The following is a 22,764-nucleotide window of genomic DNA, read 5'->3' as shown; positions in this document are numbered from 1 at the left end:
AAATGACTCACAAGTCCAAGAAAGTCCTCCTTAAGGTGGGCAGAAACGTCAGCGGGGGGAGAGAGAGCACCATGCGGCTCTGATTCTCTTTGGAGTATTTTTGACTTTGCATGCTTTGCCACCTCCCTCTCTAACCTAACTCATATTTATCAGGGCTCATGGAATTTTCCTCCAAGGCGCTTCGAGTTTTGTTCCCTGGATGCCATCCCCTCTGCTGTCACCTTGTCCCTTCCCTGCACCTGCATCGCATGGGGTTTGGAAGACAGCAGAGCCCGCTGTCAGATTTCCTCTACTTCCTGCTTGTCCTGAGCTCGTACGACTATCAGAAGGATCTCTCTTAAATACCAGCTCCATCAGATTGCCCTCCTGCTAAAAATCCCCAGTGCTACCCTAATTGCTGTTGTGGGAACTCTGAACACTTCCAACCGGGTTCTCGCGGTTTGCTGTAATTTTGGACCCACCCTAAATCCAAACATACTTCCCTTACTCCTACATCGCCATTAATATATATTGTACTTTGAGTAAGCCAAGTTCCTCCGCTTCATTCTCCCTCTGTGAAAGCACTTCACTCTTATTCTCTTATCAGCCTTGGCGACATTTACATGTATATGTGCATACACACAGTCCTGCAATATTTGCCAATTGCTTATATATATATATATAAAACCCTATGTTTATAAATATACCTGTGCACATATACATGAATATATAGTCTTCCATTGTTCTCCAGTCGCCGAAATATATGAACATATACATATATATGTATATTTGTATACGCAGTCTTCCATTATTTGCTAATTGTTTTTCATTTCACCATTTGCTCTCCTAAACGAGATTAAAAGTTCTTTAGGAAATAGGTCTTCTGCACTTTATATGTAATCTTCACATGACCTAACGCAGTTTGCACCATCAATAAATATGTGGTGGTCAACTCACCCGTTAGGTTGCAATTATTTATCGAGTAGGTATTTTCCCCTGTTTTCTAAGGAAACATCTAGAAAAATTTCAGTGAACAAGACAAGCTGGTTCCCTAATCCCAAAATGCTCACAGTCTTTTGAATAGCCAAGATTTGGTTTTTTAACTTTTTCATAAGTATATACTATATGCCCATTTTAGGAAAAAAAAATAGAATATAACTGAAAGTCAAAGGGAAAAATGTAAAATCATCTATATTCCCACCAGAATGATCAAATACTCTTGAGAGCTTCCACCCATCATTCCTTTGGTGGTATAGAACAGGACACCTTACAGACAGGTAACAGGAAACCACCCTTCTTCTTTTGCAAAAGTTTGCAATATCAGACCTTCCTGAGAGTTCCAGCAATTACCCGACGTGAAAGCTGGCCACAGTTGAGAGCCCTTCTCTCGCCATTAGCAAAGGCACGCTTCAGGACGTATTATGAATAATGACCTAGAGACAGCTACATTCTCACTCACCGTGTTCTAAAGAACCCCAAGTAGCTGCATGCAGAAGTAACAGACCAATGAATGAAAGATGCCCATTCAGTGGAATCAAGGAGGCACTAAAGCAGAGGTTAAAATAAAGCAGAGACAAGGTGGCCCACAGGGTCCCAGCAGAGCCAATGTGCTATTTAACCGAGCCCCCTGCCACCCAGCTTTACATGCTGCCGTGCTGTAAAAGTAGCTCTTTATTCTCCTCTTTCAAACAATGCACAAAGCAACAGAGAGAAGGAAGTTGTGTTGCAATATTCTGAAACATAAATCTTGCTACCAGCCGGTCCAGGGACAGCATCCTGTTTTCCTGACACATGGCTCAGATTCACTGGAAGCTGTACCTATAGGCCTCATGTCCTGTTTTGCTAAGTGGCTTCTGAATCATACCTGGTCACCTGCATTTACACATCCAAACACAGGTTGTGCAAGCAGAGATCGCTGTTTGCGTGCCCAGTTACACAACCAGCATGTACAACTGCTCCCACTCAGGGAGACACCGGTTCCCAAATTGTGACATTCAATCTCATCCTTTCTTCTTCTTAAGTTTAATAAAAATTAAACTTAGATTCCAATGTGTGGAAGAGGCCACAGGAAGAAATTCCTACTTATTCCCAGCATCTCAACATTCTGCAATCCTATCTGTAACTCTAAGTACCCCTTTCTTCCTGCTTTGATTAGAATTCAGAAATCCTGTGGCCAGTTTCCAGCGGTGTCATCAATGTGCTCCTTAACTCAGGGAAAAGGGTTTAACTCCTCGGTGCCTTATTTTATTCTGGGAACCGGAGGGAGATAATGCTTGTTATTGGCAGATCAGAGGTGGCAGAGACCGTGACTGTTGGGCTTGCTCAAGTACAAGGCCTTCGCAAATGCGATGAGGCAGGAAGAAAGTGAGGGAGCACAGGTGAAAGTCCACTGTGAGAGGTTTAAAGTCACAGGCACTGGGAAAAGCAAAAAAAAAAAAAAAAAAAAAAAAAAAAAGCCCTCCGGGAAAGGCAGCTTTGGTAGGAGCAAAAAGCCGTCGCCATTCAAGGGTTATGCTGGTGCATACGGAGCTTTCACAGGGGAAGAGGGGAAGATACAATTTTAGAATTCTACCTATGCTCAAAACACACTTTTTTTTACCCCTGTTAGAGAAAAGATGTCTGAGTTTAACGCTGGAGGCCACAGGGCAGCGGCAGCCCTGCTGTATGCAAATGCTGAGAAAGCTCTCTGCTGCCGTGTGTACGACGAGAATTGCCACATACGGCCTCACCCTTTGCATAGACAAAGAGGAATAGGTTTGGTGACATCAGAGAAAACTGTCACGGGGATTTATCTACACAGTCACTTTTGCTCTCCGCCACTGAGAGAATTCCGGACGTATCAGTCCCGAGACCCTGGCCATCTCGATAATTTTACACAGCTTCTAATTCTTCATATCCTGTATCCTAACTCTATGCTCTCTCTCGGGAATCTGACCAATGCATCTTTAGTGTTTTCTAAAAAGGAATTTCAGTGACTTTTTTTTTTTTTTAAAAAAAAAACAGGGTTTCTTCACTTCAGCCCTGTTATCATTTGGGGCCAAATAATTCGTTGTTGTGGGGAGTTATCCTGTGCAATGTAGGATTTTTAGCAGCATCTCTGGTCTCTACCCACTAAATGCCAGGAGCATCTCCCGGCCCCGAGTCCTAACAATCAAATATACCTCCAGACGGTGCTGAGCATCCCCGGGCAGGCAAAACTGCCTTTGGTTGAGAATCTCTGGTTTAAAGACCTAGTGAGAGATTGAATGACATAAACCTTGCGTTTTAGAGTGTTGCAAACAATTCTGTCAGGGGTCGAAAGTTACATTAGAAAACAAAAGGGGGTGTCTTTCTGTAGCCTGGGCACCTAGAGATACCTAACTAGTTGCTGGACTAAGTCTCCCAAAGGTGTAAATGAGAAGTACCTCAGGCAGGTGCCACAATACGAAATATGGGGACATAAAGACACGGAAAAAGTTGTATTTTTTGCAACCAGCCCACCAGGGAGGCACTGACTGCCATGCCACCCCTTCCCCCACCTTTTAGTTATTCCCTAACCATCTTCTACAAAATACATGGCACTCACCCAATACGAAATAGCCGATTTTGAGATTTTTAGATAAGAGGTCTATAGAGATGGACATTTTTTTCAAGTACTGTTTATTTAATGCAGCATGACTTAAAATGGGCCTGTAACCTGACAAGTGTACTGAATGAGGAATGTTCAATTTACCAGTTCGAACCAGCCAAGTCCTCGCATGAACTTTCCAGGACCCGGCTGAGAAGCCTGGGAAAGTATAACTAACCACAAACCCTCAGTGTTTCCTGCATCTGATTCCTCCTCCCCAGCCTTAACTCCATTGCCTTAAGCACTCTTCTAAGACCCACTTAATGCTCCAGACGTATTATAAATCTTGGCCGTCGACAGAACCTAGAGCCACCTCGGCTCACCAGCTATATACCTGCTCCCATGTCAAGCAACACTGAAAGAAAAGATTCTGTTCTATTTTTAAATATATTGAGCAAAGAAGCAGCTTGATATGTCTTTGTAAAGGATGGCTGTCACCCAAATTCAGCATTATTCTATTTTTATCAATGATAATAGACTGTGAAGTCAGATAACTTTGGGGTTCAAAGCCCTCATCTTTATCAACTGTGTGATTTTGGGAAAATCACTTAGCCTCTCTGAGACTCGTTGTCTGCATATGTAAAATGGGAATAATAAGAATAGTACTTAAACTACAGGTTGCTTTGAGGGATGAGTGCAGCGGCATCCGTAAAGCCAAGAGTGTCCCAAAATGTTGGCCAATCTCTTATTATTATTACTGTTACGAACACACTATATCCATCATTCACTCATTATTCAAGAAACACTTATTCCACACCTTCTGTGTGCTGGAAAAACTCAGTAAATACTGTAAAATTGGTTTTCTTAATGACTCAATAAACATTTATTCAGTGCCTTTTATGTGCCGGGTGCTGGAAAAACTCAATAAATATTGTAAAATTGGCTTTCTTAATGACTCGAGATTTCAACCAAATAACACTGAAGTATAAGAAATGTCTCTGCTGGTGGATAAAAAACACATTTAAAGTGCTTTGTATGGACTCTGGCACATGGTAGGTAGAAAATGTTAGATGGTGATGGAGGGGCTGGTGGTTGTCGTATTGAAAACAAGTTGACTGGACAATCGTTATTCAGTTCACTTGCCAGAGGACCCACTTAATGTCTGTCCCACAGGAAACTATTTATCTCCAAGTAAATGAGAACTGATCTTGTGAGAAAGAACTTCTTTTCTCAAAGTAACCCTTTAGCAGGTGCAGATTAGCATTCTTTCTTATAGGGTAGGCTTATGATGAAGAGTCTAGAGTCTGGGAGGGAATTCTCACTGCCAAAAGGTAAATTAATTTTGACTCACTTGTAAGTAAATATTAGAGTAGCTGGGTTTCGAAGGTTCCATAGCATAGAGAAATCGGAGTTATAATCAAAAATGCGACCGTAATAATACGAGTTGCTCACCTACTTCACAAGATAGACCTTGGTTAAACAGAATGCATTCTTTTATATTTTGTATGAATTTACATGAGGTGTCATTTTCTGTGAGAAACAGACAGGAATAAAGAGGTTTAGACACGTGTTCTTCTTTGTAACTCATTCTTCCATAGTCCCTTTGTCTTTCAACAGAGTTTGGTGTACTCTACTGTGGGTCCTTAGGGCCTTGGTTCTCAAAAATAAATAAATAAAAGGTCCATTTGTTTTCCAAATATTATTTTTCCACAAAACAGGAAGTGCCTAAGTCTGGGAAAAAGTGTTTTGGTGACAGCAAAGTAAGAACTCGTTACGCTTCCAGGCCAAGGATGTTAGTGTGGCCCAAGTCAAGTTCAACGAGAACTGAATTTTCACCAAGGGCTATCCTTACCTCAAATATGTTCGAAGGCTCATTGTTGTACTGATTGGATATGATTTCTGATTGGTCACTGCACCACTTGAGTCCACCCAGAAAGCTGTCTGTATCCAAGTCGTTCACGTCTAGTTCAGAAAGGTCAAGTTCAGGAAGATCTGGGCAAAGAGGCTGGTCTTCACCAACCAGAGCAGCACACTGCAGGAGGTAGGAGGGGGGAAAAAGGCTTTCGTTAACTGCAGGAATTTATTAAACTGCAATAGCATGTGATAGGAATTAAGCCTGGTTAATTCAACGACACCACCAAAGCTGGTTTCCAGGGTTTTAGTCACCAGAAAAACACCCTAAATTCTTTAACTCACTTTGCTCCCAAAGGGTACTTTGCCCGAACCACTCCATCCAAAATTCTACCTCTAAATCCCTGGTCAATGTTACGGTTCCATGAAGCCTTCTCGGATTCACCCGGTTAGAAATCAACTAGATTTGCTTGCACCTCTTTGATAGTTAACACTTTACCAAGTTTCAAATTATTTTTTGATTAACAAATGCAAAATTTCACTCTATCCTCAGAGTATAACTCCTTTGAGAGACGGATACAAATTTGATTTCACCTTGGAATTGTCATCACACATAATAAAGACAAAATAAATGATTACTAAATGAAAAATAGGATATAAGAACTATACCAGGAAAACTTTCTCCATTCATTCTCCCTTTAACCATTATAATCCGTGTAATTCATTTAGCAACTAATGATGCAAAGTCCTTTAACTTGTCTATGGTTCTGTTGAATTGTTATTTAAATCTTTTTTCATGAGCCTCTGAACTTCATTTCAAACAGGTCAAAAGCAAGATCCTTGAGAGGAAGAACAAAAATCTTTTTTTTATGCCCTTTGTATTTTTCACTATGTGTAACTTGCAAGTCTTGTGTGTTGGTGTGTGGGTGTGTGTATGTATGTATGTAAATGATTGGCATCATCTGACGTCTGAAAAGAAAAACCAGTAGGGCACACCACAACTACGTTTTTTGTTCATCATTTATATATGCCTCAACTGTGCTCTAAGTGAATTCACAAAAACTATTTTTTTTCCCCTTTGGAGTTTTAAAAATGATTTCAATATATTTGAGAGGCTTAAAATATCCTTGATGGTGACTGGACTGCTTGTCACCTTCTTGCCTAGAGTAGGTGGTCTTTTAAGTGTTTCATACTGTGGCTTTTTTAAGGAAAGTGGACCCCCTTCCCAATGAGGTAGATTTCTAACCTCAGACCAGCTATCTGACTGCTGATTCATCACTGCAAACTGTGAAGAACCCTGCGGAAACTTCCGATTGCAGGGGTCTGATGATGCCAGAGCCCCAGGGACTTCGTCCACCTGCGAGCTGAGGGGTCTAAATCAGCAGGTGCACACTCTGAGGTGATGCCCTCTCGGCCCTCCCTTCCAAGGTCGGGATTGCTGCTGGGAACTTGTTCACATCCAGGCAGCAGTGGGGCCTGAAGCTGAAGACGCTGCTTGACATTTAGATTTTGAATAAAATAAGTTTTATGCGGATTTTTTTTTCCAGGCACCCCTGTCATCCCTGGCAGGCTACATTACACGGGTCATATGCAGCAGTGTGATCGTCAGCGCCACGCTGAGAAGTAGGTACTGGGTAATGGAGTCAGCAGTTCGTAAGGGGAGGATGGGAGGAGCCTGAAAATTCCTGCAGTTCCTCCCTAAGACTACGGGGCCCCAGTGGGATCCCAGGTTGCAGGCACAGAGGTACTGCAAAGACAGGGCCATCTCCTTCCTTATCATTGTATTGGACTTTCCTTTTCAATTATCGGAGTTAGCCTAAAGTTACAGATTGGTATACTTGACAAGGTTTCTAAGGAAGTGGAGGCTGGGCTGAAGGGACTTCGTCTGGTACAATGTTCGTGTTTTGTTGTGGGTGTAACACTTCCCAGCCTCCGCACTTGCCCACTGCTTGTCCTCCAATCACAAACGCGCAGCGTTAACTCCTCCACTGCAAAAGACGAGGTGACTCAGAGACCAGGCGCTAACTTTTTCAGTGGTGCCAAAACCACTAGGATTGGAGGGACAGTCCTTAAAATACAAAGCACAAGCAACAGGAACAGCAACAAAAATTAAAAATAAGTTAGAAAACGTAGGATCTCTATGTCTGGCTTAAATTCCTCGGGTGGAGAACCTCGTTTAGAGCCCATGTCCTGGAATGCTGAGAGCGCCCTACCGATTGGTGAGCGACTTCTGTCTCTGTAACAACCCTCTCGGGGCATGGCTTCTTCAAAACCCTTCAACCTTTCAGAAAGATGTATTTTTCAGTAACTTTTGAAAACTACTGAAAAGATCAGATCCATTTTGTGTATTCCACTCTGCTGTAATTCACAGATTTCTTTCCTTTCCTTTGCTCTCACTCTCTGTCTCTCTCATTTTTGCTTTTATGTTATAGTTGAAAAATGTGCCTTTGCTCCTGCCAATGTTGACGTGCTAATAAAATCAGGGCTTCTGAATGTGGCATTATCCTGATAATCTAAAACACATTAGTGGTAGCAAGTGTTCCTGTTATTAATTTATATTTGGCCTTTGGATGATGCCAGACTTAACCGTCCAAGCCCTGTAACTGTCCTCAGCTGACATCTTGATATTTACTGCTTCCCTATACATCTGTAACAGGTGTGCTTTATTGCAATTACAGAGACACATTCTACTGCTTCTTTGCAACTATGACAGCTTTTTCGCCACCATAGCCTTAATTTTATAATAAGATTTAAGAGGATAAAGCAGTCACTAAACACAAAAGGCTAATTATTATACGTTATTTCACCCCAACAGATTTTTCTCTTAGTTAAGGAGCCGACAATAAATTAGCTTCACTGCACGGATGATAATGAATCATTATAATTAAGTATAATTCTCCATTAACCTTTTGGAGGTTTTTGTGCCATTGATGGTAAATTTTAAAGAGAGAGAGAAGAAAGAGTGGACTTGGCCACATTCATTACATTAATGAAGAAAAGAATCTTACTTCTTAAAAAAAAATTAGTCAAGACAGGGTTAGGGGGTAGGGCGGGGGTCAGTAAAGAGTGACAGTCTTAGTGGAGTTTGTGTCATGTGAACTGCCTATCAATCTTAGTAACCTTACTGGACACCACCTTCATTAAACTGAAGCACTGGAGACCCTGAGTAGCCATAGGGATACAGGCCTTTATTAACCAATGTGCTGTCCTGTCATTATGTGCAAAAGGGCAGAATACGTTTTAGGATGACAGCAAACATTAATGATTCAAAAAATGAAAGCGGCCTGCGCTACCTGCTGCTCGTAATATTTTAGCTGGCGGAGGTGATTCCCAGGGCTGCTGCCGGGAAGGCAGGGCTGCTAGCAGTTTGCTGCCTCCGGTGCAACAGAAAAGCGACTGGCCGGTCTCAGCCAGCCGGACAACTCAATCCACGGCTGGACAATTAGCCCGAGACCTCACCTCTTGAAGAGCAAAATTAAAGGGTCACTGTTCTCAATGCTTCTGACGCGTATTTGAAAATGACTGCAGGAACTCCGATGATTAAAATAAATCTGCCATATTTCCATAGGACCTAGTTCCTCAATCAACTCCTAGCGGCATCAGGAATAATACATGATGGAAAAATGAAACTACAGCAGCTGAGCCCCACAGCCCCAGCCAGGCAAGCGACCCACAGGACACTCCAGCTCCTCGAAGACAATGAGGACTTTGAAGCCACTTGGAACCCTGACTCATAATAGCTGCAGGCCATATGAATTATCCATATCTAGTCCCCCTTACCGAGAAGTCACAAGAAGATAAGAACAATTACAATCCGCAAAGAGGCATCTGCCAAGGCGAGAGAGGGTAAACGGAGCCAGCGTTTGCAGACCCAGCGAAGAGTTAAGAATCCAGGGCATGCCTCGCTAGATAGGAAAAATGCACTCGCCGACGGCCTCGGCCAAATTATTTTCACTTTAGATGTGTATCGCCACACCACATGAACATCTTATTTAATCAAATCACGTGTAGCCCTTGATCCTCCCCTTACCCTACGTGCCCCCAGCTTCCCAGAGGACGCACTCCCAGCCCTGTGCCAGATTCATTGTTAGCCGCCCAGATCCTCCCTGCAATTCAATTCGGGTCCATCTCACCAGAGTCCACAGAAAGTTTCGCTTGTTTCCCAAGTTGGCCAAACTTTCCGAGAACATTCCATTGTGTTGAATGCAAACACGCCACGGTCCTCCGTCCCCCCCGCTAGTCACTCTAGACTCCAGAGATTACGAGGAAACCAGCTCGCTTTTTTTCCCCCTGTATGAATTGTAGCCAGCAGAGGCTGGAATTGATGTATTGCCGTCTATTTTTACACAAGCAGCGAGCAGCTCCACACACCGTCCTGCATAAACTCTATTCTCTCTCCGGCTTCAGGCAGCTCTCCGTGGTACAGAGAGATTTAACCATTGGCTTCCCTGCCACCGAGGCGAATGGAAAACCTTGCACTGTAAGGCATACATATATATATATATATATATTTTTTTTATCTGCCGGCCAAAGCTTTCAACCACATACAGGAGTTTTAAAGGAATCAGCTTTGTTGTTTTTTGTTCTGTGGGAAAAGCAATCTAAAATAGCCCAGCAGGATTATTTAGGATTTTGTGAGTTCTCTGTCTGATGAACAGAGAGAGAAGAAAAAAAAAAAAATCCAGACTAGAGTCAAAACTGACTATATCTGAGCACATCCATTTTAATATTTTTATCTTTATCTTATTATAAATAGAAATGGCATTTTTCCAACCAGGCCACTAAACACCACTGGAAAGACTTTAGCCTCTGATTCATATCAATATCTTGGAGCATAAATATTGCATATGGGTAGAAACAGAGCCAAAGGCACATGGAAAGAGTTTCTAACTGCAACAGATACTGATGACAGCAGCTAAGCTTTGATTTGCTCAAGGTATCTCAGAGCCACCTTAAAATAGCAAACTTATTGGAGTTGAGATAAGATAGAGATTCCCTTCCAAAAGCTGCTGCCCGGGCTACTTTTCTGCCTCCTCTCCTCTCCTCGCCCAAGCCCAAGCCCTTCCCCCCTTACAGGAATAATTGCATCGCGAGGGAAGCTTCGGTCCTGGCTGCAGTGCCGAGCCCAGCCCCAGCTCACCTCGATGTCACTCCATACAGAGTCCTGGTTGCACATGTCCCACGCCATCCAGCTCCTGAATGACGCCAGTCAAGCTGTTTCAACTCCAATCCACAGTGACACAGAGCACACACTCATGCAGGCAACCAGCCCCTTACTGAGAGTGAACTGAAGGCACCTGTCTTACTACAGTCCCCAGTCACATGACAAAGCTATTAAAAAGTAGGCTGGGCTGTCACTCACCCAGCCTCCCTTCTCCTGTGCTGCCTGCTGCTGAAGCTCGTGACGTCACTCAAAGGCAGACCTCTGCCTCAGTGAAGTAACGCTTAAAAAAAAAAAGAAAAAAAAAAACAGAAAGAGGAAAGAAAGAAAGGAAACACTTGGACTTTTGGAGGCTTCGAGCATCATGCTGTGACTAAAGCCAGCTTTGAATGCCACTGACTCTAAACGGAGCCCTGGCCATATAATAACTAAAATCCCCTGCAATCTTTTTTTAATTTATTTTCCTTCCAAAACAAGCAAGTGGCAAAGCTCCCTGTTTCATGACAGAGTAACTCCAGTCTCAGCTAAAATGTGTACTCCCTAAGGACTCAAATTCTAAGACATCCAAATGGACTCGGTTTGGGACTAAAGCAGGATCTTATCACATGATGCATTTTTATGAGATATTTTCTAATTGGGGGAAGTGTTTGAAAGCAGAGAAGGGGGCATACTTTTTTCTTTCTTTTCTTTTTGCTTTGCTTATTTAATCAACAAAACAGCCCATATTTGTTACGGTCTAAACAAACTCCTCCACCCAGAAATCGGCTGTGCCCGTGGCAGTAGGGAATACCAGCTCCCGAAGTCTTACTGCAGTTTGCTGTGCTCCATATAAGGAGAACAAGCAAGAAAATCCCATCCTTTAAGGTTCCTTCTGATTATTTCCATTTCTCTCATAGGCTCTCAGAGAACAAGTGTTAGCAAATACAGTCAGTGCTGCTCTGCCTAGATCAGCGTAGTTTCCCGGCTGCCTTTTTTTCCGCCCCCCCATACATGTAGCATTTCCTCTAACTGCCTTAGGGTGCCTTTTTGAATAAACACTGGATTCCAACCCTAGTGCCCTGGGTTGTACAGTTTGCGTTTGAGACCAAGAATGTCCGTGGAGTAAGGGAAAAATACCGACATGCCATTAGCAGAAATATTCATTTCTTGAGCTTTTTCATTTTTAAAATTTTTCAGCTTGTAGCCTGAGACAATGAGGGCTAATGCAGGCACAACTGTTTTATGATGACACTACGTATTGAATACATAACAAACTCAAGGTACTAGACAACGCCGAAAGACACTTCCCATTACACCACCGTGGTCTGATTTAACCCTTCCAAGATCCAGAGTGATGTACGCATGTATGTATATTTGTGAATATACATGTTTTTATAAAATTTTTACCCACTACACTTTGGATATCAGCTCTATTCTTTTACCTGATTATAAATTATCTGAAAAAAAAATTCCCCAGGTATCAAAAAGTAATTCTAAAGCACTATTAATTTAATCTCCTCTTCCACTAAAGTTAAGTTAATGAATTCTCTATTGTCCATCTCTTTAAAAGGAAAAAAATAGTGATTTGCTCTAACTATAAAGTTGCTCAAATATTAAAGTGAAAGAAAGAAAAACAAACAGAAAAACCAAAAAACACCAGACTGTTTCCTCTTTCAGACCACACATATCTTAGATTTGTCTACTCTGATATCTGCAACAAGTTGCTAGTATATTCCTGAATAATGTGATGAAATTGACAGTTTGTCATTACTGGACATAAAAAGGTGGCCAAAAGCTTTGACATTTTAAGTTAGCTGAATACATTTCACTGGTACATTTTCCCTCTTACAAATAGCGGAAAATTACCGTAGTTTAATTTTCTAAATCAAGAAAGAACAGGAAAATACAACCTCGGGAAGGCTTTTATACATGCAATTAGCGGCATTACTCTGCACTCCCCACAAAGAAACACTAATTTTCTTCCCAATTATATTCTGATTTAATGTAAAACTACAGTAAATTATTAAATTCAGGGCAAAGGTCATTGGCTCAACCCTCCACACAGTCAACTGTGAAATAATATTGGTCACTTGACCAAGGAGACTTGATGTTTATTATCAGGTGATCCCTGGGTCGTGTTATTCTCTGATACTTTTGTGTTCATTGAATGCTAGGTATTCATTATATACATATACACACACACACACACACACACATCCTATTCACATCTTTTAGAGATGTTCTTTACACTGGAACATTTTGCATTATTGTTTTTGATACCTTAACCCACTCATCTTATGTTGTTGGGGTTTTCCTGTTTGTCTTTTTACCACCTCATTTCACTTTTTCTTGATCAAATCAGTACATCCATTGAAACCAGAGGTGTTTTTCTTATATATATATATATATATATATGCTTGCTTTTTTTTCCTTACCATTACAAAGAGGGTTAGTTAGGGGTCAAAACATTGAAATGATTTATAAACTACAGCATACTGCAAATTTCCCCTCAAGTTTCTATTACTGTTCAAATAAAAATATAAATAGATTATTGGGACAAATTAGAGTAGATTCCACTTTTTTTTTTTTAATCTCAAAATTACAACTCTAAAGAGAGGGATATTTTAGAGGTCTTATAACTTGGTTAGTTAGCTCTTCAGATTAAAATTTCTCTTCTGTCCAGTTTTCTTCTCTCAGGAGAACTTAAATTGTTTGTTGCTCACCAACCTCGGTCTTCTCCGGCTTCCCAGGAGGTTTCCACACTTAATACCCACTCTGCCTTGACTGTTCCTCTTCCTTCCTCCCTGCAGCCCTCTTTTGACCCCTTCGTCAACTCTGCTTCCAGGAGTTCCAAATGTTTTGTTTCAATTGACAAGGATCTATTGAAACCTTACTGTGTCCCCAGTAACGTACTGCAAGGACTGCCAAGGAGGCATATGTCATGGACACAAGGAGGCTTACAATTTGGGGAGATGACAGACCTTAAAAACGGAGAAAAATTTGATATAAAATAAACAAGGCTAATTTGCTCAATATCCAGATTCCTGTGCTCTTTAAAACACACCCTTTCTAGGTAAAAGGTCCTTTCACTAACCATTAAATTCACACCCAAGTCAACCCCATTTTGTCCTAACAATAGAAGAAGGTATTTATTAACATCTGTGGAGTGTCCATAATGTTCCATATCTACACAGGGCCTAGATTCCACCCCAGTGGAATTTCTTCCCTCAGTAGTTCTGTTAACGTTTCCCAAGACTCCAGCATTGGTGGAGACAAGAGAGTCTATCCTTAAAGCTGATAACAGGGGAGAAAATAAACCTTCAAGAGAATAATTCAATTCTATTAAAAAAAAATTGACAAAGTCCCTAACTTCTGGGTTTCCTTCCCTACTCCTGCCCCAGATCACAGGCTTTTCCCACTATCCATATTTCAGACAATGGCCACTTCTAAAAAATAAACACAATCAAACTCAAATACCCAAGTAGACAACAGCAGAGAGAATTGGTTTTGGCCTCATTCTTGTATATAGGTGAGAACTCAGAAGTAAAGAGCGACTAGTATAAATATCTTTGCTCATTTGTTTTCATAAGCTTTCAATAAGCTACATGCGAATATATTTAAGGCTGAAACTTCTCAAGAGAGAAAAATGGAGAAGAAAACAGACAGCAGACTTACACGGGCCAGACACTGAGATTAGCATTTTACATACTACATTTTAAATAATTTAGTCCTAAAAACTACCCAGTAAAGATTACCTGTGTCCCTACTTTATAACAGAGAAAAATAAGGCAGAGCAAGGATTTAGATAGCAGCTGAAAAGAGCATACAGGGAAGAGATGTCTGCAAACCCTTCTAGGGAGAACTGAAGTTTCATACATAAGAATAATATTCATTTCCAAATCAAAAGCACAGCAAAGTACCCCCAGGCAACTTTATAACCAAGAGACTTGTCTACTAAACTGGAAACCAACATTCCTGGGAATGCTGCCTGCCTAGAAAGGAAAAGGATCTGCCCAGAATGGCTAATATTTTTAAAGTTAATCATTGCTAACAGGCATTCAATTGCTTGCTTTTAATTCCTAGAGGGGCTAATTGATCCTGATACCCCATGTCAGGGTCTGAGCACATGCTCTGAGCCTCCAGGACATGTTTGAAGCTGTGACTGTGCAGGGCACAAAAGTTGGTAGCAGGGCAGGGTATAACAAAGGCCTCTGGCTTATAAACACTCTAAAATGAAGTCTTATTTTACAAAACAGCCATGGTCATGTCATTGTGCACAAAGCACCTTTGGGAAAAAAATTGAAGAAAATTAGTAGACAGCTTTAGTGCCTCCTAACATTCATTTATTTATTTTATTTTTACTTTTTAAAAATAAGCAAGCAGTGATGTCTTAAGCAACACATCTCTCATCTCCCATAAAACCTTCTGTAGACCAGCTCTATGCAACTGAGTCAGCCTTTATTTTACCACGGACCTCAAAAGCTGCTGTTGGCATTTTTCACATTAAAACAGAAAAAATAATATGAAAATTAATCCTAATTGCAGTCAATTGGACCCATCTAAACATAAAACAAGAAGAATGCTTATTAGGCCCACAGATAAAAGATAATAAAAGGATGGTTAAAACCTGATTTTGTCTGGTGCTTAACTCTGCTGTAGTTGTATATCTACAGACATTTTCATTTCCTTTATTATTTCAGGTTAATTCATCTATAATGCAGTGAGTTACTGATTATTTAAACAAGAAATGTACAATAGGATTATTTAGCAATTTTTTTTTTACTGAAACTGAAAATAAAGCACATCATATTTTATTAAATTTGGTAGTATATACAAATTTAATCTGCTATTGAACTTCAATAACATAATAATTCACTTAGAAGAAAGATATTTTTATCACCTAATGAAGTTGGTGAGGGTCAGAGAAAACTGGGTACACAAATTATTAAATTAAAAAAAAAATTGTTGATAAAATAGTTCTCCCTGGTACTTCTAGAACTTGGGTCCTAATAAGCTTAAGTTTTTTTGATTTTAGAGAACAAACTTGTATTTTCAAGAATTCTCAAAATGGAAGAGTTAAATAAGTGATTTTTTTTCTTTTTCTCCTTCTTTCTTTCTTTTTTTTTTTTTTTTTAATCCCACCAGATAAGACTTGGAAGCATTTTGGTTATTTTGCTTTTGTTTCTGTAACAGATTTTTCCAGTGCTTAGGTATTTGAATTTTACTCTAGAAAAGTTAATATATATCTAAAAATGAGGGGATGTAGAAAGAAAGTAAGTTCTCATCTTAGGAAGAAATTAGCTTAACGTCTAAGCTAAATTTTGTGATGTCTTATATAAAAGTTAACTTTATATTTGCTAGCCCAACTAGACACAGGCTTTTTGAGGAAATATTTTTAATCAAGAAGACCACTTCTAAGATTGACCTCCACATTTAGCAGCTCCAAAATAGATGTCAAATACTACTGGTAGGATTACAAGTGAGTAAAAATTTTTCTAGAGGACAAGCAGGCAGTATGTATCAAAAATTAAAACTGGGCATCCCTGTAGATCCAGAAATTCTACTTCCAGAAGTTCATCTTAAGGAAATAACAGGGGTGTGTGTGCAAAGATTTTTGGTATAAGGATAGTCGATACTACATAATTTACTTTATTAAAAACTTAAAGCTGTTGTAAATGCTCAACTATAATGGCCTAGTTAAATAAATTATAGAGCACTATATATATAAAACCTCATATATATTCATACACATATATTCATTATGTATGTATATTCAATGCTATCATTAAAAACCTGTTGTAAGACACATTTAATGGCATAATGAGAAAATGTTCAAAATATATTAAGGTTTAAAATTATGTTGAAAAAACTATAATCACAACAAATTTTCTTATAAATATATATATACACTCAGAAGGAAAGACGAGGAAGAAGAACAAGGAGAAAGTATAACCAGGTGTTAATAGTGGCCAGTGACATTGTGTTCCTTTTAATTTGGGTACGTATGTGAGTATATGTGTCTGTCTGTAATTTTTTAAAATTTTCTGTGATAAACATGTATAACTTTTGTATTCAGAAGAAGAAGAAAAACTATTCACTTTTTACAGAAATACAGAGATTCAGACTTGTGACTGAGCCTTCTTAACATACAAGGAACGTAGCAAATAGAAATAGCCCCTGACATCCCATATAAGTCTCAATATTCATCATATATTTAAAAGGAAGCCATTTCTGTCTATCACATCGAGTCTAACAGCCACTCCACTCAGGATACAAGGCTGGGAGAAGTTACTCCCTGGCACTGAGGAATCCTCTCAGCCCTGAATTATAGGGAGAGGAAAGCTATCAACTACGAGCTTGCCTCAGAGGTGGGCCCAAACCATGGACCCCCCCAGATGCCACTACTGTCTTCACTTTGTTTCTCAACTGGAAATTTCACCAATTAAGTTAAACCAACGTTCTATTCAAAGATGCAGTTATCCTTGGTAGGGTTAAGGGGGCTTCGTTTATTTATACCAAAAGCATCTACTTGTTCATCATATTTTTTTTCTTACCCTTCCAGCATCTAACAGAGTTCAGAAGCATACACCAAGAAACTTAAAAATGAGTAAATGCTTTCAGAATGGTATGATGAAACTATTAAGAAAGTTTCTCAAGAAGGGATTTTTACTGACTGGGGAATCGGAAGGGGCAGTTCTGGAAGGAAGAAGGGAAGGGCTGTTGGAGGTGTGTCTTTGACTGGAGACAATGAAACTGACTGGAAGAGGAAAATGCAGTCCAAGTTGCAAACCAGTGACTTGCAAGGTAACTTCTGGAATACAGTCTGTTCCTAAATGTGGAGCCACCCGGGTGAATGCTGTCACATTGCAGCCCTGTTCTTAGGCAGGAAGCTCATTCTGGGTTGTCCAAATGTCACATCAGAGCCTGGACCACCCCCTCTCCCCAGGAAGGCTGACTATCTCCACAGGAATGAAAGCTGTGCTATTGGCCTCTTGGAGTTAAAATTTCTCGCAGTTTCATGAGTCTTTCCTGCAAATCACTCTTCATACACTTGAGTGAACATTATTTTGACCATCAAGAATTTTCGTAAGAAGAGGGTTCATGGGGCTGGAAGCAAGGCCAAGTCTGTGAGCTTTAAAGGGATTGCATGAGGCTCAAGTCTTCCCAATAAGTAGAGTGACTTTATGGATCTTGATTTAGTCCAAAATGGAAGAGGAAGGATGGGAAGAAAGACATGGGTCCTCACTCAGCTGTGTCATTGGCCTGCAGTTCAACTTTGGGCAATTCACTTAATGATTTTAAGCCTCAGTTTCCTTATCTGTCAACGGAGATGGCTGGATTCAATTAGATCTAAGATCCCTGCCACCTCTCAAATGAAATGAAGTGTCTTCCTTGACAGAGACAGGCAACCTGAGAAGACTTCTTTGCACAGGGTGAATCCAAATGTTTCATTGTACAAAGCCACTAGAAGCCAGGGAGGACATGCAAGAAAGGTGTTCGGTGCTCAGCTTTGCTGAAAGACCATAGCTTCATCACTTTCCTTGCAAGATGGATATTTAACTTCCTAACGATTTCAGAAAAAGAACACAAGAGAACTTGGGAAATGTAATCATTTGATGCACGTTGGCTGTAAGAAGACTGGCTTCTATAGACCTAGGGTTCTTACAAAGCTCAGCTCATTGCCCCAGAGAAATAGCAAGCTTTCATCTTGTTTATCGTTTATTCTATTAAGTAGTACAAGTCATGTAGAAGATCAAGTCCTTGCTTGCATAGTAAGGATGAAAAACACAAAGCTGGTCTGATAGTGACTATTCACTCATGCCTGCATATAGAAGCAACTGAACATACTAATATGTGATTTGGTTTTACAGCAGGTATGAAACGATGTTAACCCAGAGAGAGAAGATTTAGGAAAGAGGATGGATCCTAAAATTAAGGTTCTGTAAAAAGAAATAAGGCTTAGAGTATCTAGGGAAATAAGAGCTTAAAGGAACACTTTTGCCCCCTAATACCAGAGCATCTCCCCACCTCCCTTAAATAAAAAGTTCATTGTACTTGGTAAAAGGAGACCTTACCTCTTTTTAATTTGAGAAGAATCATCTGAGATATTACTGTAGGGTGTGGAGAGAGAAAAGAAAGTCAGATGCCTAAAATATTTCATCCTGGAATTATCAGCAACTGTATGAAACCAACGCTGAATCACAAGATGTATAGTTGATGTATTATTGGGAGTTAGCGCGTTTTCCTATTTGGCTGTTTCCTTTGTACATACAACCTGATTTAGAAGGAGGTAGATCTGTGCTTCAGAACCAAGTAATCTATGAACCAAGTCAACGTGGAGAGATTTTCCTTTAGGGCTGAATTAATAGCCATAGGCACATTAACTTCCCTAATAGAAATTTTGAAGAAGGATCCCTGGTGACCACGGAGTAAGCAAAGTAAGACCAGGTAAATGATAGACTCGGGCAGGACAAAGCCTGTGTAAACCTCCAGCCATCCTCAGACAACGCTGGCCATTCATGCAGTATCCTCTACCATGACAAATGTAACTTCCCATTGTCCTGCTCCCAGAGAGAAGCAACAATAAGGAAACGAACATAAGAAATCTTGATTTCTGGGCCTGTGAAACAATCTCCAAAAGGCAGTTTACAAGAGTCTCCCTTTTCAACAGTCCAAAAACTTTATTTTTCTCTAAAGAGTCCAGATTGTACTTTGCCCCAAGCGGATGGTCAGAAAGGATTCTTTTCCTCTCTCTTTTCAAAACAAAAATCTCTGACAACTCCTGCGCTGTAACTTTCTACCATCCATCTCAGGACGTCCATTTCCATGTAGGGTACCTAAAAATAGGCCACACCTAACCTTTTGCACAGCCATACAAAGCTACTTAGTGGGAACTCCAGCTCGGCGCTCTCCCGCGGGTATTTTCAGACTGTGCCCTCTTTGTCTTCCCTATTATATTACCCTATGTTGAATATTGCGTAAAAACACAGGATAAGAGGGGTTGGCTGGGAGGTACCTTGCATTGCAACCGCTAAGCTCCATGTTTGAGCTTTGTTATTTGCTGTACACTGAATCAAAGGAAACTATGATTATAACGTTCTAAAAAGAGCAACTTAAATCAAATTAATGTTCGATAAACTTATTAATTCCACTCATAATACGATAGTCATTGAGGCTCTCATACACTTCAAAAGTATAGCCAAAGGCGCCAATGGGAATGAATACACTTCTATTAGCTCAAAATTTGGATAAACCCCACAAACATAATGTGAAGCAAAAGAAGCCAGACACCAAAAAAGTGCACACCTGATTATTCTAGTCTTTATATAAACAATGACAGACACAGCTATGCCTAATTTATGCGCCTGGAACTCAGGATAGAGGTTGCCTTTGGTGGTGGTTGGAGGCTGGAAGCGTGGTGTGGGGGAGGGGCTCCAGAAAGCTAGTTACGGTTTATTTCCTGCTGTCAGTGCTGGTTACCTGGGCATGTTTAGTGAGTGAAAGTTCATGGAGCTAAACCCTTATGATACATGCACTTCTCAGCGTTCACAGTATATGTCAATAGAAAGTTTAAAGAGCACAAAGGACAAAGAGAAAAGAGTGTGCCTACATTACCAAGTTTTAAATTTTGCTTCCTTTCAGTTAAAAAAAAAAAATTCAGAACGTTCAATTCATCTGAAAGAAGCCAGTTAAACCACACAGACAGTCAGAAGAGGAGTAGGAATCAAGGGACCTGATGCGTAGATTTGTTTGTTGACCTTGGACAAAGCCATTTCAACTTTCTAGACCTACTTTCTATCAAAAGATGCGATAGGATTAGGCATCTCTGAATGTATTTCTTCAGTGAATGAAGCGAAGGAGACTTCCAACTCTAAAACATGGTATTTTGCCCTGGGTTTAAAATTCGTTATGAAAGGGAGTCTTTGACTTGGTTTGAAAACATTGTCTCATTCTCTGAGAACATAAACTTTGGGATCAGATCTGCCACTTGGTATCTGTGTGATCCTGAGTGAGTTACCTAAACTATCTGACCTTTCATTCTCATCTGTGAAAACGACAATAAAAACACCTTTTTTGCAGGATTTGTGTTAGGGTTAAATGAGATATATATGAGCCTGGTGCTTGGTGTATAAGAAGTACTCCATAAGGATACCTGTTATTCACATATGGATACTTAAAAGGCATTTAACATCAAGCACCATTAAAGTAGATGAATAAGTTTGCTCTTTACCTGGCTTCCTCATCTAAAAAAGTTCTAGAAACATAGCAGAACTGACTTTCTTTTGAAGTCTTACATTAAGCTGACTTTCTGTGAGGGTGCACGCAGAATCATCACCAAGGCTGTCGGTCTGCCAAGTGTCTGTACCTGAAGGAAAGTAAAACCAGCCTCATACCAGTCCTGACCTGGCTCTGCCTCTACAGAGACCAGAAGCAGCAAGTGCAGAAAACAGTTTTTGTTTCCATGATGCTGGCCACAGAATTGATTTGAGCCAAAAGTCTTTCAAGAGTCTCTCTGTTAAGAAACAAGACATCCATATGGTGCCTGAAAACTGACAAGATCCCATGAGTTCGCAAATTCGAGAAGATTTGCAAAGTAGCAGATAGTGTTTTAAAATGATGAGATCTGTGAGGCAAGAATGGAAAAGAAAGCCACAGGAGCAAAACAATCCAACATCAAGTCAATTTTGCCACCACTGGCCCATCAACTAAATCGTCTCAGCATTTACGCTCTTCTCGAATTTGTGATCAATCAGACAATCACTTTTTAAATTGATAGCATGATATAAAGGATATGTGATATTTTGTCTAAGATATTTAAGGGTTTTTTTTCTTTCAAGTAATTTTTCTGTGTAAGGATGTCCTGCCAAGTTGGCATATAAGTTGACAACCGTGGCGTCCAACGCAGCAGCCACTACTCACGTATGAGCATCTGAAATGTGTCCGGTCAAAACTGTGGTGTGCTGTCCATGCAAAATATACAGAGGATCTCAAAGTCTTAAGCATGAACAATTGAATGGAAGATACCTCATCAATAATTTACAGTGATGACATATGGATATAATATTTTGGACATACTAGAAAAAATATTTTATTAGAATTAAATTTACCTTGTCCAAATGCAGTGACTAGAAAATTCAAAATTACATATACAATGTGTATAATCTTCCTGTTTGACAATGGTGGCCTGAAGTTTTGCACTCAAGTAAGTAATATCATAGATGCCAATAAAATGAATGAATGACAAGATGAGGAAATTTCAGAATAAAAGGGGGTATTAGAGCAGGGCCCCCGCAGCACACAGCTCTGGGGAGCATCACTCCCATCCCAGCCAGTCAAGAGTGGTCCTTGGATTTTTAACCCTCTTCCCGCACAGCCCTGTGTTAAATGCTGTAAAACCATCCACCGTGTAGAATCAGGAATCCCTTACAGAACATCCCTGAGGCAATCCCATATATCTTTTCAACACCTTTCCACAACTTTTCAAAACATATACATAATAATGAGATGGAAATTTAGAAAGTGAGTCCCCCAAACCAGGACTCCAGATTGGGAGGGTAGAAAATAGCGCTGATCATATAAAACTCTACTAGGCTGTGGGAGAAGGCCAGGGCCGCACAAAGTATGCAAAGTCCGAGGGAAGCAATGTTCTCAAGAAGACTGTTTTCCTCCTGGAGACCAGAAGCATTTTTCAGAGGGTAACATTCACTTTAATTACAAAATGCACCCGCCTCTCTCTTCCAAGGGAGAAAAGTCTGTTGTTGCATCTATAATGTAGCTTTAGTTTCTGATGCCAAAAATGATTCAGTAAACACAGTTATGTTATGGTATACTATTTCTTATTCAGTACTCAGATTAATCTCAAGGCAGTGCTGGCATTAATTCAATTTGACGCCTGCTCTTAGGATTTCACATAGGTGCCTTCACCCAATTTTTCACAACTAATAAAATTTTTAATTCATGGTAATATATTTATTTCTAGTTCAGTTCATGTTAAGGAGTGCAATACTTTCCAGAAAACTAATTAATATCAATCATATATTATAACGCTTTTAATGGTTCAGAGGAAAATCTTACACGAGGGGAAAGATTAGATGAACCAGGGGGTCTTAACCCATCCTATTTACTCTATTTTTGGGATTTGAGAGAAAGATACCAAGCATGCTTTAAAATATCAGTTTAATGGGAGGTGTGCAGCATGGGAAGTCTGGGAATTAAGAACCCTGGTTCTGATCTCTAATAGGACATT

The 22,764-nt window shown here is 40.2% G+C and overlaps 1 protein-coding gene across 4 annotated transcripts in view; it reads right to left on the bottom strand.

Moving 5' to 3' along the window:
- Window positions 1–22,764, bottom strand: part of PPARGC1A (PPARG coactivator 1 alpha) — a 291,632-nt gene that overhangs the window by 88,276 nt on the left and 180,592 nt on the right. For 2 of the 4 annotated variants that reach the window (XM_064487778.1, XM_010991048.3), the window contains exon 2: window positions 5,379–5,558. In XM_064487778.1, coding sequence (XP_064343848.1) covers window positions 5,379–5,558 — 180 coding nt within the window. Of the gene's footprint in view, window positions 1–5,378; window positions 5,559–9,510; window positions 9,627–10,517; window positions 10,695–22,764 lie in introns of those variants that run through there. The other 2 variants (XM_010991047.3, XM_010991049.3) reach the window with 2 other exon arrangements.

This window comes from Camelus dromedarius, chromosome 1 (assembly GCF_036321535.1).
Source record: "Camelus dromedarius isolate mCamDro1 chromosome 1, mCamDro1.pat, whole genome shotgun sequence".
NCBI classification, from domain to species: domain Eukaryota; kingdom Metazoa; phylum Chordata; class Mammalia; order Artiodactyla; family Camelidae; genus Camelus; species Camelus dromedarius.
This window is presented reverse-complemented; position numbering and strand designations above follow the sequence as displayed.